Genomic DNA, 20,782 nt, shown 5'->3' with positions numbered 1-20,782 from the left:
AACACAGTTGAAAAAAAATGATTGAAAAGAAACAATGACAGAGGCTGGGGTGTGTTATTAATGTATAGGCCCAAGTCTCCAAGAAAGGATCTATTCACTTTTATTAAAAACGAATACTATAGTTGTGACATTGAAATGCGCAACATTACTTTGATCATTTAAAGTATTTAAAAGACACCTGTTTAGCCTTGCCAAATTCCTGGAGTTCATCCGATTTGTGACAGTATTCTGCTTGTTTGATTTTATAACTGTGCCATCATTACAAAAGAGAACATTGGAGACCGTTTCCATTCGATGACTAATCACAATGTATACGGTAGCATGATCCTTGCATTTGTCAAGACTTAAGCCTCCACGTAACACAATTTCTGGATTGGTATTAACATTACAAGTTGTTATTTTCTTCCTCCCCCAATTTTTTTTATGTCTGTAGACCAGTTGTAGGGAACGCCTAGGAGAAGCTGCGGTCTTTATTCACTGAAGGACAATTTGCTGTCCATAAACACACACACACACACACACACACACACACACACAGATAGATAGATAGACATACAGAGAGAGACAGAGACAATGTGTGTGTGTGTTTGTGTGTGTGTGTGTGTGTGTGTGTGCGTGCGATTTGGATTCTTAACGTAGCTTTAACAAATGTTCAGTCATATTGCTACGATGTCTGCAGTGTGGCAGTTTATTGTGTTGTCTAGAACTGGGGCACCATGCCGCAGATATGTAGCATGATGTCCCACCCAGTCACGTATTTTATCCTGACACCATGCTGACCTGTCCTAACACTAACATCATAATGCTGAGCGCCTAGCGATGCAGCTATTAGTGCCATTTTTGTAACAGAGAGACAGATGGATGTACTGCGTATTTCAAGGGTTTCGGCCATAACTGTAGAGATGTGTGTTAATGTTTTATGACTTTAGACTACATACAATACCTTAGTAACTTTCTCCTTTGTATGGACATTGAATGTTGTCACAAAGTCGACGTCACTAACTGCATATTGCCCAGAATCAAAGCGGGTTTGAGTTATTATAGCAGTCTCTGCATCTCTAACAAATAAATAGGTCAATATATGGAGCGATTTCAGGCAGAGTAATATTTCTTAGGCTGCTCAAACGCTTACCCTAGTCGCCCTCACGTTTAGGTATGATATTTTGCGAGCTTTTCTGGACAAGTTATAGAAATATGTCCCTGTTTTTGAAGGTGGGCAACTTCGCACAAATCCACCTGTGAATCTCTGTAAGATATTTTACATTAACATGTGGAATTTTTTATCCAACCCTTGAGCAGCGTAATTGTCTTTCGCTAATGAAGCTTGTGAATTCATAAGATTATGTCAAATGTGGTGTTTGTGATTCACGCCCGGTTGTTTCACACCATCTCATAGATGCACAGATTGACATCTCCAGAAAGATTTACAGGCCTGTCTTTGCCATTGTACAGCTCGATTTAGTTGTTTACTGGTCAGCATAAGTTCCACTTCACACCCTCGATGGACATCCGACTACATCCAAAGGTCTTTTCAACCACCATCCCAATACATCTTTCCAATTTCTTTAACCTAGCAGCATTTGAAATATAAGCCACCTAAAATAATAGTGTGGGTCCGGAATGCATTTCCAGAAGCTCAGTTTAACTGCTGAGTGGTTGCATACGATTGCCATTGTATAGCTTGCACAGACCTAATCTGAATACGTACACTTTTGATTTTTTAATGGTTATGAAATGGATTATGTGGCCATATCAGAAGCCCTGGCATCTATAAATTGTGAGTAACAAATACACGTAGTTTTAATTGTACTCAGAAAAAAATACCTATCCTAAACTGAACCACTTGTTCTGCACCATGTACAAATTTAAAGAAGAATAAGTACACCAAATGGAAACAAGCATGCTAATTTCCATGGAAGAGTATAATATAAGTCTCAGAAAGCAGCGCATCTAATGAATTTCAACCTATTTCTATAACCTTTTCATGCACATCAGATCTCAACATATGATCTGTTGAATATATTGTTAATAGACATAGTTTGGAAATTTCTGATCAGCTTAAAAGTATTTTGCTTAGAGGTGTTTTCGGGCGTGCTCTTTCGTGTCAGATCGCTGAGAAAACCACTTTAGCCATGGAATAAACTGGTTTCATGACACATAAAATATACTGTGAATTCCTTCAGGCAACAAGCATCCACCCGCATATCCAGGTACCAGCCCAGTTGGAACGTGGACACCACTCAGAATTCACTGTTTACAGATTTACAAAACTGCTAACAAAACGCGATACCATGATATAGCTGACACAGAATCCATGCGAATGAAAAGTATATTTCTTGAACCAAACATTCTGAAATAGTTATGCATCTCTTCATAATACCATATCGAACTCTATAGTCATATCATGCAATGTATATGAACCAAGCGATGAAACTTATCAGATGAGGCAGCACACTCGATGTTGATCCATCTAGAATAATGATGCTGGTTGCTTGATATTCAGATGGACACTTGAATTGCAATTGTCTGGGTTTAACATATAAACTGGAGGATACAGAACTATCAAGACTGTCTTCGGATGAGACTTCAAGGGTTACATCAAGCTCTAACCGGTGGTAGATTAGTTGTGTTTTGTTCCACAAACTGTCATCATTTAGTGATATCATACTAGTAAGAATGATATTTAACTTTGATTGACCTTGCTGAATTGTAATCTTAACTGCGTCGCCTTAGCATTTCATCAGCCTTAGTGCTTCGTCGGCCGATTCTGGACCTTGCGGCAGATATACCTAATTGCCACTTCTTCTAGAATAAAATATTATAGTGTCACAAAGAACGTTGAATGCAGGAGGCCGTTGTTCATTTTCAAGTCGATGTGTATATCTACAATACGAATTTCAAAGGTTCTGTTATGGTCAATAAAATCAATAGTACTTTCTATCACAATTGGAGTAGACTTTATGTATGCAGCTAGACAGAATAAGCGAAAAGCTTCTCTAGTAATCAGGTCTTTTGTTTTCATCGTCGAAAGAATTTGCTCGTCATTGTGCAGTTCATCCTTGTTTAAGGGTTCTGCTCTCTTATTCATCTCAATTTTGTGCAGAGATTTGTGCTTTTTATGTAGATTTTAAGATGAGACTCTGGCAATGATGCATTTCTTTTCCTCTAGATGACATTGCAACAGGTGCCCTACTTGTGAGAGATTGGATTTGATGGAATAGCACTGATAATTTCTACGGAAGAGTGAAATATAATCCTCCGAAGGCAGCACAGTGGATTAAAAAATATTTCTACAAACCTTTCATGCACTTCATTTTTCACGAACTCACGTTACTCGTATTTCTGTCCCGTTACTAAATTTTTCTTTATCGGTTACAAGTTGAAATATTATATATTTCCGGAAGTTATAGTATTTCAATAACTTGCTTCTTGTAAGTACTGTGAGAGAGCTTGCAACGACAGCAGGGTTTTCACCAGTATCAGTAAAAAAAAATATATGTATATATTTTACTTCCTAAAACAATTCTCCAACGTTTTGTTGTACATTTACTTCTATTCTTATCTTTAGGTAGCCCGATGTATCAAATAAAAGATTTTTTTATCAAACTACATGCAACAAGAAAGCAGTAAAGAGGGTTACGTCTGTGCATCAGACTTTACCCTTGGTCCATATGAATAAACAGCATTGTAATGATTGTAGGTGAGGATACTCTTACCAAAACGTACACCGTTACTAATTACTTTGCAATGGAACTTGACTGATATTTATAAGATAGATGCGCAGCGTCTGATATTAAGCATCATTTCATACATCAAAGAAAATTCATGTATACAATTGCAATTAAAATTTTGTGCAGTCTGAGGCGTTAAAAATGGGACAAAAATTAGCCACAGAAGAAGAGACTTGGATCTAAGCTATATATGTAAAGATTCTAATACGCTGTACACGCTATACTAATTTACCACACGTATATACAGATTCTGATATACTTTACACACTATAATAAGTTACCACACATATGTAAAGATCCAATACAATATGCTCAATCAATTACCATATATGTATACAGACTGATACACTTTACACTCTTTATTAAATTACAACACATATATAAATATTCTGATAAACTGTACACTCTTCATAAAAAATGTTCTCTAAGGTGTTTAACATGAGCAAAAAGCATAAATATATAAATATGTTTAAGAATATATAAAGAATATGGTGTACTGTACACTTTATGCACGTTACCACACATATGTACAGATTCTGATGTGCAGTACATTGCATAAGTTGCCACACATTATATATATATATATATATATATATATATATATATATATATATATATATATATATATATATATATATATATATATATATATATATACAGATTATGATACACACAATAATAAGTTACCACACATATATGAAGATTTCAATACACTATGCTCTATAAGTTATCACACATACATACAGACTCTCATACACCGTACACTCAATAGGACAAGACACGTAGGATAGGGCAAGACACGTAGGATAGGGAAAGACACGTAGGTTAGGGAAAGACACGTAGGATAGGGACAGAAGTAGAAGAAACACTTATAAACGTACCTGCGTCACCCTCGAACTCGAAAGGATGTAGCAAGGTAGGAGGAGGCATGATTTGTTCATATTTCTTGATAAAGGAAAAGTCAGTCTGGAACTTCTTGTCTCCCTTAGACTGGCTTCCCTTGTAATGAAGAAGAATATTGCGGTCTGAAGACATCAGACTTCCAGTCTCACCCTTACTGATGACTTTCAGAGGAGTACCATCTGAAGTGGAAGCAAAAATCTATAAAACCGATTTCATTGCTATCATTCCAATAAAGAGAGACAAATATGTCATAAAGATGAATGGCACCTCTTCACAAGAAAATTCCTAAACTGGAAACGATGGGGTAAATAGTTGTCCTAGAGAGAAGTTTTCCACAATCGTGATATTTGTTTTATTCCTCTGAAATAATCCGCCATTTTTAGTGACTACGTTTTGAGAAAACTATACACCGTTATTGATAGTTCCTGTCTGATGCGTTATAATAAATCGCAGCCTGCCTTTCCGATGAAGGATACTATTTTCGAAAATATTTAGTAAGCGTATTATCATAGTAATGTATTGGATACCAAGCACGAGATAGACGTGTGTGCGCAGAAACCACACATCGAAGAAATGTGTAATATCAATCACGAAAGTGACCTGTGTGCATTAAAACCATGTATCAAATAATATTCCAAACACCAGACAAGAAACAATCACGTATGCACATAAATCATGTTTCTTATAACATCTGGGATTCCATTAACAAAAATTTATGTAATCTGTGCCATCTTCTGTGAAGCTGAAATATGAGATATATTTTCTATGTATCTTCAATAAGAATTCTTTATGAATTACTTTTATTACTTCATGTAAATTAGAGATAGGTTTTTATGCGCGGTTTACTCGTACCGAAATCATTACACTTAGCTCAAGCCTTAATGTAAAATGTCGTTGCCTAGAAGATCCTACAGCATTATTTGTATTTCTTAAGGTCCTGATGTTGATGCTCGCGTGCGATATCTTACTTGAACAATCTCATCATCTTCCTTGGGAAGTATAGTCATCGCAAAGTCGTTGAAAATGGAAATAATGCTACGTGCACTGCAAATGATCCTAACTTGATAAAATTCAACTTTTCTTTTTTAAGATATGTGGAACAGATCGTGTATAAAACATAAATCGACAAATACCATTGTGGAAATCGGAAATGTATTCTCAAATACATTACTACTGGGTTCATAGCTTATGAAAAGTCTCGATTAAGCTCTAAACATATCACATACAATTACTTATATACTCATTTCATTACCCGATTTAAAGGAAGTTTACAGCACATTCAGTGAACAACTACATGTAACCCATGACACAGAGTCAACTCTCCTTCAGCCGACAATACCATGACAAATCTTCAGCAGTCCCGTACATAATGGTAAAGAAATAAATACTAGATGTTTTACTAAAAGTGCTGTTTTTTTAAATCAGTTTCCAAACCTGCACTGAAACTCATGGACACTTTAGGGCTGATATCTTCTCTTATTTAAATCGTGCAATTTAATGCAGACAGACTTGTCCACACACATCGATGCACGTTTTATATGCTAACCGGTAGTTGTCACGGTTCTAGAGTTACGTTGGGTTGAATGGTCATTTCAGCGATATGTACATATTTTTTCCAGATCATATTCTATGTTTGGTAACTTGTAAATCTAAGGGAAATGAAATAACCGCACCAACTTTAGCCCTTTCGAATTTTCGAGGCTATTTTCTTGGAATCCAGAGTTGCAACGTTCTTTCATGGGAAATTACACGACCAGGAAAAGTGATATTAATAGACCGGAACATAGAGTTAGTTCCCTGAGCAAGTTTACTATGGAGAATGTTCACAAGGGGATTTTTTTTTTTTCTTTTTGTAAAATTTAACAAATAAACTGACAAATCAACTGTAGCTATATCTGTTACTGTAAAATATTATGTGAACAGTGCATTTAATGTACATAATAGAAACATAACGAGGTTTTGATTTCATGTGCAAATTTGCTGAAGAAGTAGTATAAATTAGAGAACAAGGTAATTTATCATTCCTACAACATTTTAAAAAAGGTTAATGAGTTTCACATTAACAAGTAATTATATCGTAAAATGTATATTTTTATACAGACATTTTCATGAAATTTATATGATTATTGTTGCATATATATTAAATTAATAATTTAATTAATCAAAATAAAACAGATAAATTGATAAGATAAACTGAATTATTAACATAATATCTTTTTTTTCCCTATTCTATATGAACGCGATAGGAATGTTCATATTTGCATTCGAAACCTAATCAATATCTTGTTAAGTAAGACAATATTGAACATAACAGTTGAAACGTATATTTTAATTAAATATTGATGCAAATTTGTTTCAAATTCAATTTTGACAAATAAATGTTATGAATGTATTACGTATCGTTTTGATAACTATTACAAGCATGTAAATAGTTACTGGGGATGATGAGGGATAAAGGAGACACTATGGAGACCTATCGGAATAAATTTGACCCTATTTGGGATCAGTGGAATTTAACATTAAATATGATCCTCTGGAAATCTATGGGAATTTAACACTAAATATGTCCCTTTATCCGATGGTTTCTATGGACGAACTAACGTTAAAAGGTCTACTGGTAAATGTGGACCTTGTCTGGATTTATTAGTGTGGAACTCCACGAGTCAACGCCTATCTTGAGTGACAAAAACTTTTCCTGACTCGCCAACACCTACATCTACAAACAGCAAACGGACGTGTAAAGTGAGGTGGTGGGTGGATTGAAGTGACTGATCGGTGGTAGTGGTTAAAGTGGAGGATACAATCATGAAGAGAATCACTAACTGACCATGCATACACATACATCTTCACTATTTAACAATCATTATTTACATGCCAAACAGAGGAGGAATTGTAAGGATGGCTAATACTCACTCATATGGTCTTTCCAGCCGATAATGTTACAAACATGCAGTCACGTGTGATTAGTATGTGATTTGTATTCGCTGCGCCAATGTGGCATACCAAGAAACAACCTTAATTCATTTTTCATAAACAAATACCCTCCCCTTCTCCCTCTGCAGCTGAAACAAAATAAATCGATAAGTCCACAAGCCCAACGTTACTGACAATTATTTTCCAAAATGGAACACCTTACCACGTATTAAGTGAACCATTACCACATATTAACAAACAGTCTGATTTTCATCTTCGACAATTAACATTTTACGGTCTGGGCTTTAAAAATCCACTTGCCCGAGGCTCGGGACAAGCTGAAATTCAACTCGGATTCAATATTACAAAATACTTGCCAGCGAGGAGATACAAATTTAAGAGTGAGTCAGGGAGAGCGTGAGACAGGTAGTGTTTGACTCACAATGCTTTATGTTCTGCAAGTTTTATCCTCTGCGATCTCACAATAGTGACATTATCATCATATTTATTCAGTGCTTATATGTAATGCATTCTTCTATTACATAGCTACCTGCAGTTTTTTTAAACTTTCGATCGTTTATTTTCACACAATAGTCTGTAATTTTGCTTTTGTAGTCAATACTAAGGTCAGTCTCGCATTTTCTCGCGCAGAAAGATAATAGTAATCGTTTTAAACATACAAATTTAGAATTGATGTTCAGTAAGTAAACAACTAATGAGAAAAAGGGGGATATAGAAGTGGGTATTGGAGCGACATGAAATATATTACATTGGTTTACGTAAGTTTTTGTCTATTTCCGTTTATCTCATAATTTAATACATATAAAAATAGAATTGTAAGTAGTACAAAATCTAGTTTCGTTGATATATTACTGAACATTAAGGACTATGCCAGGCTTGGTTTCTTTACTTACTTAGACATCGCCTTTCAATAATAAAAATATAGGTAAATAATGTTTTGAACGATAGAACTAAAGAGCTGGTATCACTGAGTATAGAAAAAGACAACTGAAAACATTTCAACATCTTCTTGATCAGTCACATGCAGACAACTAAATTCCCTCTGTGAACGATCGGATTTGAGGAAATCACATTTGTGTCTAAATTTAGTAGTCTAAATTTAGTATGTAGAATATTAAGGCAACGTTTGTCAATATCAAAATAATTTGATGGACTGCCAGTTGAATAAGATAAACGATTCTTTAAAGATTGAAATATATTTTTAATATCTTCATGGAAAAAGTTCCAAAGACTAGTCGTAGAATGAAGAAAGAAAAATATTTATGTATGTGCGTGTGTCTGTGGGTGTGGGATTTGAATTCTGAACGTAGGTTTAACAATTTTCAGTCATATCGCTAAGATGTCTGCAGTGTGGCAGTTTATAGTGATGTCTAACACTGGGGCATCATACTGCAGACATGTAACATGACATCCCACCGAATCACATTATCCTGACACCAGGCCGACCGGTCCTAACACTAACCTCTTAATGCTGAGCATCTAACGAAACAGCTGTTAGTGCCAATTTTATAAGTCTTTTGTATGACTCGGCCCGGGTTAGAACCCATGACTTACCGCATCCGAACCACTAGGCAACAGGAGCGGTCCGAAAGAAAAATACAGTCTGGTATAGATTAGTTTGATGTTTTGTGAGTTACCTATATAATAATGATACGATTCTTATCTCCTTTGTGAAGAAGGTCGCTTAATTGGTTAGGTTCTTGATTATTAATAATCTGTTCTTTTTTTCCTTCGTTCTGCAAGCTTTTCCCATCCAGCTTCTTCATAACCAGACTCTCTAGGGCAATAAATGGGTAACGATACGTCCAGCTTAAAATTTAATTTTTCTCTAATCTTTCTGACTCTACAATAGACAAATTATCCCAGAGAAAGTATGTTCTAATATTGTGAGTATGAATAGGTTATATAGTTTTACAAAAGCTGTCATGCTACAAGAGCTTTTAGTCGCGCGCAATATAGATATTTAAATGCGTTCTGAATAATCATTCTTATATGAGCAATCCTTTTAGGTGCTGAGGTTAATGTCGTACTCTTAACAGGAAGCAAGTTCATATTTTCAAATTATAATTTAGTCAGTCTGACTGGTTCATTAACTATATATTTCCAATTGTTAAGAGTAACACGCCAGTCGTTTGTCGATGCATTGTTTGTCAAGAAAAGTATCATCAGCAAATATTCTCGCATGCGAATTCATGGTGTTTGCTATCCCCATTGACATCAATCAGAAATAGCAAAGACCCGAGTACGGAACCTCAGTTGATATTTTTTCATACTGAATTTCAATGGAAAACTCTGGTAGCAGTCTTTAAAGTATTTCTTGCGTCATAACAGAAGTTTACGGGCAATTCATTCTTTTTTAAACGAATCAACCAGTTAATCCATACTTATTAAAACGCTTTACTGGCATCAATGAATGTTAAGAGCGTGATTTCATTGGAAACAAAAGAACTTATTCTGTGATTTTAGTTCAATTAATTGATTATTTGCTGACCGGTCTAGAAGAAATTCAGACGGGTACGTACGTATCCAATCATTTTCACGCAACAAATTATATCGATGTTTGAATACATTTCAACGAAAATCCTTGGACACAGCTCATAGAGACAATGGCTTATAATTTGACGATAGAGTTTTGTCTCCTATCTTTTAAATCGGCATGACATGTGCTAGCTTCCACTGGGTGGGGAACATACTGGCTTCAAGTGTGTTATTAACTAATATTAGCAAGGGCAATATAATTTCTTCAACTATATTTTTAACGGTTAATTAATAATTTGATTGAGTCAAACGGGTTTCTTTGGGTCAAAAAATAGTTATTACATATGTAATATTTTGTTTAAATATAATAATGTCAACAAATTAATATGATTTCTAACCTTAAAATGCGATAACTATGTATTATAGTTTTAAACGTGTAATATAGCAAATATAAAGAGTTCAGCAGCTCACATTGTCCTTGATCAATTGTTGCCAAGTCTGGTTTCAGTGCCTTTGCAGAATGTACTTCCTGCCTTATACTATTCCAACACATTCGAGGATTCGAAGATTTCAAGGAAGCCAAATTTTAATAAAGATTTAAAAGAAATGGTTTTTTTTCTTCTTTTGACTGCTTTATTTCTTCGGATGTATAATTCTGAATCATTGGTTCTTAAATTGTATATATTGGTTTGAGGTTTGCCTCTGATGACCTTAGTTCACAACCTGTCTCTTTTGTCATGTTTTGATGAAAACTGGTTTATCACGTGAGCTAATCTTGCCCCTTTTCATTAGGATACATGTTTAAACAAGATCTACAAGAGTAGATGCAAATGTTTTGCATGCTTGATCAACACTAACACCGTCGTTAAATAATTTAGCCGAGTTTGATATTTGGATCACGTAATCGTACTTGTTTTGTAACTTCAAACATCCCTCTTAAACGTTACTTCTGACCTTAACAAGTGTATCTGTCAGGACAAAGGTGGCTTCATCATTGCTGATAGAGGTTTGAAAAGCGACCGCAAACGAGTCAATCACAAGCGTATGGTCCCATAGAATTGTACAATTTAAAAGCAAGCTTCTTGTTAGGGATATTCAGGCTGGTATCTTAACTACGTTATACAGGTGATTTATGTCTAATAGTCTTGTGACCAAGAAGAATGACAAGGGGTGTTACATCTAATGCTACACTCAGAGTTCGCTCAAGTCGGTATTTAAAACAATGAATTTCATATACAATTCTAACTCTTTTCGTTATTGAAAGTAAACAGGATTTCTTACAAAAGAGACCGAGCAATGTCCTGTAAGTTATTAAATCATGACCCTGCATCAAAAGGAACGAACTTTGTCAAGAATGGTTTCGATAGTATCAATATTTACTGTTTGAAACAAGCTTTGACAAATAAGGAAAATATATTTACACTTTAACTTATCAGTTTCATTTCGATCGTAATATTTGTATGTATACCCTATCTACAGACTTTCAAGTCCCAATCTAGCCGTTTACATTTTATGAGTTCCGATGATCTATGCCGCGCATGCCGACTCTACAAAGTCTGCTTGTCAAAGGTTGTGTTGATGCATGTTGCGATTTCAGTGTGTTTGTGTGATAAATGTTAATATTAAAACTCGTGAATATGCTTTAACAGGTGTGCTTGGTAAAACGGCTTTGCCCGTTGATAATAGCAATCCCTTTATAATATATATATTTGTCGTGCCCCAGATGCTACAAATGACATGCATCATCATGCAACAGCTCAGAATAGGTCCCATAATATGGCCACTAGTTGATAATAACAGTCTATATGTCAGTCCCACCTTCACTGTATCCTTTCTAGACCCAAACGATTAAAAGTAATTAAAGCAGTTTAAGAAATGCGTTAGAAAGCAGGAAAGCAGCAGACACTATCTTTAAAATATCTTTTCATGCGTTCATTCCCACGAAATGCAAACAGTCATCAAGCAACAATTTAAGTCACGCTAATGATGTTGACATTGAGGACATATTTTGGCTTCAAAAAAGACAAACGATAGCAGTGAACTCGTCCCAAGAAAAGGTAAAATGTAAATATTTTCAATATTTTTAAATTATAAATTTATATCATATGAGTAATACATTATTTCTGCACGTCAATGAAATTTCTATAATATTTTATGATCATAATTTCTGAAGGAAAGGATTGTTCCATGTTGTCACCTAAAATAGCCACGAAAATAGAAATGGCTACAGCAGGCAGAAGTAGTGTTATCCTAAATGGATTTACAAGTTGTCAAACATTGGATTTGATCCAGAAAATTATGTTTATATCGATGAAATGAGCCTTCAGTCGACCGTATCTCATGCACAGCGAGCGATAATCAGTAAGTGTAAAACTTGCACACCGATGGGTGCGGATAAATCTGTCTGCATTCAGTTGCACAATTATAAGAATAGATGAGATCAGTCCCAAAGAACCAGTCACTATCTGTACATGTTAGAAGGCTGATTTATAGGACTGAGTTATATTATGAAATCGTTTTATGGACTCTTTTAACTACAATCAATTTACATACGGAACGTTATTATCTGTGATTAACATGATATATGAAACCCCGGGGTTTCACTGATATAATAGATTAAATTTATAGTTGTTGCATAATTGTTACCTTTCTTTCCCCGTGATAATGACCATTACCTTCATATTTCTAATTCAAAATGATTACATTTTATGGGTAAAGCCAGTCGAAATAAAGCCTTGTATGGAGCCGTGACACGAGATCTGAAGATTATATATATTTATATATATATATATATATATATATATATATATATATATATATATATATATATATACTCTCCTGTCCAGTTTAGCTGCAAACTTCACAGAGCCAGGTCTGCCGACGCATTTTGAGCCAAAAATTCTAGGTCCGTGGAGTTTGTTAAGAGTCCTCAGTCAGTAAATTAAACAACATAGAGCCTGGTCAGCAGGCGCATTATGCTACGGGACACAAAGGATCATGTTTTGTTTGAAGTTTGATTCTACTAACAAGCGAGTTTATATGTGTGCATCACGTTATATCATGAAAAAAGAAAATCAATAGTTACATAAAGAAAAATGATTTTTAAGCAAGAAAATATTTTTTTAAGCGGATTACACGAGGTAACCCAGGAATGCAAGCACATCAGGCTGCAAGTAAACTCCTTTTCGAAATACATATAGTTCCTGTAGATGACATAAATAATTACTAGGTAAACAGTATGCAACTGTGAACTGCCACTAAGTCAAATAGTGTGTGTTTTCGTGTGAAAGACTTTCCCCGAATTATAAACGTGGTAAGTGAGTCTTCGTGCTGTGACTGTCATTAAATGATCCGGAAGCCAAGTTATTGTGAATAATTTTTGTATAACCTTTCTTATTTTTATGAAGCTTTTTAATTGGATTGAATATAAATAAGCATATCCTTTTAGAAGATTTGTTACTGCTGAACTCTCTGTTTATGCAAGATTGTCCATTAATTGACATTCTAAAAAGCAGCGTATTGGGGTATACTTTGGATCATGAAATTTGTAAATATGAAACTCGGGTAGATTTGGTAGTTTCGTATCTCATGCCAATACTCTCACTCGAGTAAACAAATCAAGCAATACAATTTGAAACATAGGCAAATAGATTTAAAACGTGTGAATAATTATTTATTTGTCTCAATTCAAATATAGGCAAAATTTGTATGTTTGTGTGGGCGTGTGTTTTAAAATCTAATCACTCACGCGTGTGTTTGCCGTCATAGATCGTTAAGGCGCTGTTACTTTCAATCTTAATCTGTTCCAACCAAACCACGTGCTTTTCTGGTGCCTGCGGATGAAAGTTTAAGAGAATTAAACATAAATATGGGCTGAAAAATCTATATGAAAATATAGGGAACAATTTATTAAACAGAGCGAGATTCACTATAAATATATGTGTACATTGATGTGTTTCAACTAGATTTGAAACTAGACAATCGTAAATGCTGGATCTCGAATTAGCGAGGATTGAATATTGAAACGATTTAAATAATTTTGACGCTGGACATTATTTAATGAGTTTTATAAATTCGGTAATAAATCATTACTGAGATTCTTTTTATCACATAGTTTTCATTTCGAGTGGAAAGAAAGAGAAGGACGAACCTAATTTTTAGTATTTCATTCTGATTTTGACCTCGTACCTTTCAATTCTTGCGCGTGAAAAAATAGTCCCAGACGAGAGTGGTAGCGCTATTGAACAATGTTAAAACAGCTATCATTAAGAAGTATTTTTAGCAAATAATAATTACAAAAGCGAATGCCGTTCTTGTCAATAGACCATTTCACGAACAGAATAATTTTCGAAACTGGAGCACCGTTGGAAATTCCTAGGTGTTGTTACATAGTTCACTTGGTTAGGTCTGCTGGCTTAGTGGAAACACCATAAGCCTATACATGAATTTGGATGTGACTGTTTAGACTGTTTCCACCAAAACGTGTATTTATTCCTCAACAAACATTCACCACAAATGTAGACATATGTGGTGTAGCAAGAAGACATATCTGGCAGACAAAAAAAAATGACATTCGAGTTGTTGGATATTTCTCTGGAGAGTTAATTACTGGGTGCAGAGACTGTGCTGGATGTATATGTTCGCTGAAAATTGACGATATTTACCGGTGCTGACTTGCATTTATTTGGCTGTAGTTATGAACTAGTTGAGTTTTTTTCTGACCAAATATTTGCACGATTTGATTTGGATCATTAGACTACAGAAGACATAAACAAATATTTGTTAGGGTCGGAATTGCATCACGGAGTAAGAAACGTTATATAGATCGTGTGTGTTATTTTACTATGCAAATATGGTTTAGTTGGTTCGATAACTTTCTGTCATTTTAGAGACCAGTTTATGTCCACATCAGATGGAAATTTATTTACTCCAATGACTTAACAAATAAACCACTCTTGTATATAGGGTGAAACATGTTACAGGTATACCGCCCAACCATCTCACGCCACCCCACCCTCCAAGCCCCCTCTTAATTGACCAAAACCTTTTGTTGTAATTTCGTTGCTGTTCTTTGGGGTTTCACGTCGCTCTTTAATGCTTGATAGGCGTTACAATGCGTAACGAGACCCTGGGAGGTAAATTGACCATTGACCATTATCAGACAGACGCGACCATTTTTCCCAATTCCCTTTGGGCAATGAAGTATATTTTTTATCGTTACAAACATTTATTTTTATATAAATATTATTTCTAGCAGATAACGCATGTTTAAATTCCTATATTTTCGTTTAGTAACTTTAGTTTTAATCTAAAATTACCTGTATTCTATAAAAACAGGACATTTCTGATTGGTTGGCGCCCTGATATTCTGTATTAACGATAGAACTTGAATCTGATTGTTCACCACGGATAGTGCTGTTACAAACTAAAGTGTCGTCTGCAATAAAAAAAAGACCTGAATAAAGTCATGAATTGATATTAACAATGTATGGGCATTCAAGCAATATTAGCACAAGACAACATGTACTTGATACATTTGCAACTGAGAAACAATGTTAAGCATAGCTACAGGGACTGTACGTAAGCCGTTAGTCTTAGATAATTGCAAGGACAATACATAACCTGTCAGTTAGTCTCAGATAACTACAGCAACTGTGCATAACTTATAATAGTTAATCTCGTGTCATTAAAGGCACAATCAACACCTGCCATTTAGTCTCAGATAACTACAGTGCCAGCAGCATGTAAAACGTAGCCTCGGATAAATACAAGGACATTACTTAAACTGTAATAGTTAGTCTGAGATAACTACAGTGCCAGCAAACATGTAAAACGTAGCCTCGGATAAATGCAGGGATAGTACATAAACTGTAACAGTTAACCTCAGAGAACTACAGTGCCAGCAAACATGTAAAACAAAGCCTCGGATAAATACAGGGACAGTACATGAACTGTAACAGTTAGTCTCAGATAACTACGGTACCAGCAAACATGTAAAACGTAACCTCGGATAAATGCAGGGATAGTACATAAACTGTAACAGTTAACCTCAGAGAACTACAGTGCCAGCAAACATGTAAAACATAGCCTCGGATAAATACAGGGACAGTACATAAACTGTAACAGTTAGTCTGAGATAACTACAGTACCAGCAAATATGTAAAACGTAGCCTCGGATAAATACAGGGATAGTACATAAACTGTAACAGTTAACCCCAGAGAACTAGAGTGCCAGCAAACATGTAAAACATAGCCTCGGATAAATACAGGGACAGTACATAAACTGTAACAGTTAGTCTGAGATAACTACAGTGCCAGCAAATATGTAAAATGTAGCCTCGGATAAATACAGTGACAGTACATAAACTGTAACAGTTTTTCTAAAATAACTACAGTGCCAGCAAACATGTAAAATGTAGCCTCGGATAAATAGAGGGACAGTACATAAACTGTAACATTTAGTCTGAGATAACTAGGATAAATTAAAGCTCCAAAAATAGAATCTATGTTTCTAAGACATGTAACAGAAAAACCTCTGATCCTAAGTACAACAATCAAAAATCTCTTTTCGTATTTAACCCCTTTATACATTACACTTTTATGCAATTACTGTTTCTTTAGAAATGCACGACGATTCCGACTACAGCGCTACCATTGCAGGTGCAGACAATATTGCCTTTGTATATGCGATGTCATTCTAAATATTCTTCTGGAACCTGAACGATTTTGTGCAACAAAGTCTGCTAGCGTAAACCTCCGTGCGGCACCACCACGCGAGGTTACCATGAGGCGCCACAACAGCCTCAATATGCATATGTACCCACCAGCCACTGCTATAATTGATCACTTCTATACTGTATAAAATATGTTATGCTAGGATTGTCTCCCTTTAGTGAGAATATATATATATATATATATATATATATATATATATATATATATATATATATATATATTATAGCTAGCAGAATATATTATTATTAATTGTACTTATTCTATATAATATATTTCATGAAGAATATTTTTTGTGTGACAATATTATATTTATTGTGGCAAAATTTCTGTGCAATATATTCCCTAATAATTGCTTCCTATTACGTAAAAAATTTTTTAGAATTATGGCGGCAAGTATTATTTAAATAGCAAAACGTTCACCAATGGATGGAAATAGTAATTAGGAAATATGTATGAGCATATCTAATGTGGGATCGACACTACCATAATAATGGAGTGTTTTCGAAGTCCCAGGAAAAATCACATGACTATCTTGCCTTAATGCAATACATATTGTTAAAGAGTCTGCAATGTTATTCACTAAAAAAGAAAATCAAACAAAAAGTGAAAGAGTTATGAATAACTTACAATTGATGAATTCCTAGAAATATATCATAAATTGTGCTATCATCTTTACATTAATCCGGAAGATATCCAAAATTATTTATCATCAAGGTTTTAATCTGCTTATGTACTAACGTGACAGCACCACTGAATAATCCAAACGTGTTTGCTTTAAGGTAGATTCTACGAAAGCAGAATATCAGAAAAGTCCTTGAAGTTTTGTATATAATTTTTTCAGTGACCAAGTCCTTGAATAATTTGAAATATTCCCATAAGTAACTACTTATAACATCCCCGATGCATATATATATATATATATATATATATATATATATATATATATATATATATATATATATATATGCCAAAAGCAACTTGCTTCTGAGTGAGTCTAACTGATTTATCGGTAACAGTCAAAAGTATTTTGTCTAATCGCCTCAGCAGGTTTTAACCCAAGTGCGTTTCTGAATTCCTGATTCAACGCTGCTATGACCAAACTGAAGCCGTGTTACCCACTAAAGAGACCGCTCTGCCAGCCAAGATTGCTCTAGAGTGTGAGCACGCTGGGTAGGAGTCTGAGCACGCTGGGTAGGATTCATTAAAAACTGCAGTTCGAACTAATGTCATTATAATCTTTCCTCTAGTGTACTATTAAATCGTTCCGCTAGTGTACTATTAAATCGTTCCGCTAGTGTAATGGGTCCTTGCTTTACAGAAAATGCGTTTATTACATCTCGATCACAAAAAGCATGAATCATAGTGATTAGGTAGTGTTGGTAGCATTTAATACAATACAGATCAACCCCCAACTGCAACAATGGACGTGTACGTCCTTTTTCTATATCAATGACCAAATTTCCCTTCATAATGAGACCACTACCCAATTAGACAATTTTTCTCAGAATGAAACACCAGTAACCTGAATGACCATCTGGTTTATATCCAAACGGCAGAGGGAATATCTACATTTACATCTACATCAAACTTTATTGACACATTTTTGTTGTTGTCATCTTATGCATATATATATATATATATATATATATATATATATATATATATATATATATATATATATATATATATACAGAAATAGAGAAAAGAAATGTGAGATTCCTTACATGGAGACAAGAGAGGAACTTCTTTGTACTCGAAATGAAAACCCTTACTCTCATAAGATTCGTCTGAATCGAAGTACAGAAACAACTTATTGGTCATGGAAATGTAGGTCACTGGGCCATATCCACAAAGGCTGGTCGTCGTTTGGCTATTGTTGTTGTCAGAACCATCTCTTATTTCAAGATAGTCCCACCTTTAAAATTCATTAAGAAACTGTTACATAACTTTGAAGTAATTATCCATTGCTAAAGAAAAGGAAAGCATAATGATGACATGAAGAAAAATATATCACGACATTCGGTCTTAACAAAAATTCTCTTTCCTCTTTTTTCTCTCAAAAATCTATGTAGATGCTGCATGAGAATAATGAGAGAGACACACACAAAAAAATAATAAAAGCGAAAGGTGAAACGCAACTTGAGGGAGTGTCCACCTCTCTCTCTCTCTCTCTCTCTCTCTCACACACACACACACACACACACATACACACACACACACACAGAAACACACACACAAGTAAACATACTCTTTCTCCTTTCAAACAGTTCCATCAACCACCCTTCATATGTAAATTCATACCTTAAAACATTTATATTGTCTATATCCTTTCAAACAATGTTTCGACCAAATGAACATTACACGAGAGAGCCGGACACTTGTCGACCTAATGATGTACACACAACTACATGTCTGTATGATGTGACCATGTGTTGTTTAGGCAACATACTGCCCTGTTGTTTTGCTTTTAGAGGATGTGACACATATTATATCATTTTATACCTTCCAATGGAGACCAACTTTTACATAATCTGTTGCTCTATCTTTCCATTCATCTACATACGTGCATGCATTCAGATAGACGGACTGACAGACAGAGACATTCATATAGACAAATATAAGAAGTAAATGGATGACTGGACGAATAAGTAGTACGTGCTTTCAGTAACAGCAAATCCTCATCTGCATCTGTTTTGAAATAGCCGTGGATATGAGGTTTAAGAGGAAAAGAAATTTCGAAGAAGATGAATGTCATGCGATGTCAAGTGACACAAGATTTTTTTGTAGCAAAGCGTAGCCCTTTATGATTAAGTGAAGTTAGTGTCATTTCAAAATATCGTCCTACAAATAACTGCGATAACACTGGACAACAAATTTTTACAAAAGTCATGTTACTGAAATAAAATTAGTCAATTCTTATCAATTTTTATGTGCTGAACACGAATATGACAGTCAAATTGCAAAATTGGCTCTAGTTTTTTTGTAATCTGCAAGAAATTAATGTTTACATAACGAAATGCATTCCAATAGTAAAAGGTCAACTGTAATAGCCTACCTATAAAAAATCAAGTCATTGACTACATCTTAGATTTCTTCGCCTGTCTCTTGTACAGCTGTTCGGGAGCATCTCTGAGGAGTGTCCAGCAGTAGTCAGCCAGCATTGTAGTGGACCATTTTCCCTGGTATCTTTGTTCCATTGTTGCGATATCTTGATGAAAACGTTCGCCGTGTTCATCACTAACAATACCACAGTTGCTAGGAAAGAAATCCAAATGGGAATGAAGGAAGTGAATCTTTAGAGACATATTGCAGCCAAGTTTCTTATACTTCATCAACATGTCTTCTACTAGTTCCTTATAGTTTTCTGCCCTAACATTTCCGAGGAAGTTTGTAGAAACTAGGCGAAAAGCATTCCATGCTTGTTTCGCGTCACCTTCCAGCAAGTTGTTGAACCGGTCATCTTTGAAAAGCTCTCGAATCTGAGGACCCACAAAAACTCCCTCTTTAATCTTTGCTTCGCTGAGTCGAGGGAATTTTTCATGCAGGTATCGGAATGCTGGCAAAGTCCGGTCAATGGCTTTCACGAAGTTCTTCATCAAACCTAGTTTGATGTGAAGGGGTGGTAGCAAGATTTTCTGAGCCTCAACCAGAGCTGGGTGTTGGATATTCTTCTCTCCAATGGCTACATTCTGCCTGTGAGTCCATTCCTTCCTCATGTAGTGCATTTCCCTTGCTCGGCTATCCCACTCGCATAAGAAACACATGTATTTTGTATATCCTTGCTGCAGTCCCATTAAAAGGGCAACTACCTTCAAATCACCACAGAGGTGCCAGCTGTACTTGTTATACTCAATGGAATTCAGTAGCTGCCTTAAGTTATCGTATGTCTCTTTCATGTGGACAGCATACGCTACTGGAATAGATGGAAGAATGTTTCCATTGTGCAAAAGCACAGCCTTGAGACTCAGTTTCGAAGAGTCCACAAATAGTCTCCATTCTTG

The 20,782-nt window shown here is 35.2% G+C and overlaps 1 protein-coding gene across 4 annotated transcripts in view; it reads right to left on the bottom strand.

Annotated features, from left to right (window-relative positions):
- The window catches only part of LOC149789007 (uncharacterized), a 94,622-nt gene that overhangs the window by 46,771 nt on the left and 27,069 nt on the right, over window positions 1-20,782 (bottom strand). For 3 of the 4 annotated variants that reach the window (XM_089975165.1, XM_089975166.1, XM_089975169.1), the window contains 4 exons: window positions 18,506-18,696; window positions 15,365-15,483; window positions 13,795-13,879; window positions 4,613-4,813 (listed from right to left, as the gene is read on the bottom strand). In XM_089975165.1, coding sequence (XP_089831291.1) covers window positions 4,613-4,813; window positions 13,795-13,879; window positions 15,365-15,483; window positions 18,506-18,696 — 596 coding nt within the window. The remainder of the gene's footprint in view (window positions 1-4,612; window positions 4,814-13,794; window positions 13,880-15,364; window positions 15,484-18,505; window positions 18,697-20,782) is intronic. The other variant, XM_089975167.1, reaches the window with a different exon arrangement.

Source organism: Sinohyriopsis cumingii, chromosome 11, assembly GCF_028554795.1.
Source record: "Sinohyriopsis cumingii isolate HCF-2022 chromosome 11, ASM2855479v2, whole genome shotgun sequence".
Classification (NCBI taxonomy): Eukaryota; Metazoa; Mollusca; class Bivalvia; order Unionida; family Unionidae; genus Sinohyriopsis; species Sinohyriopsis cumingii.
Note: the sequence above shows the minus strand (reverse complement) of the source record. Positions and strands in the feature narration are given on the sequence as shown.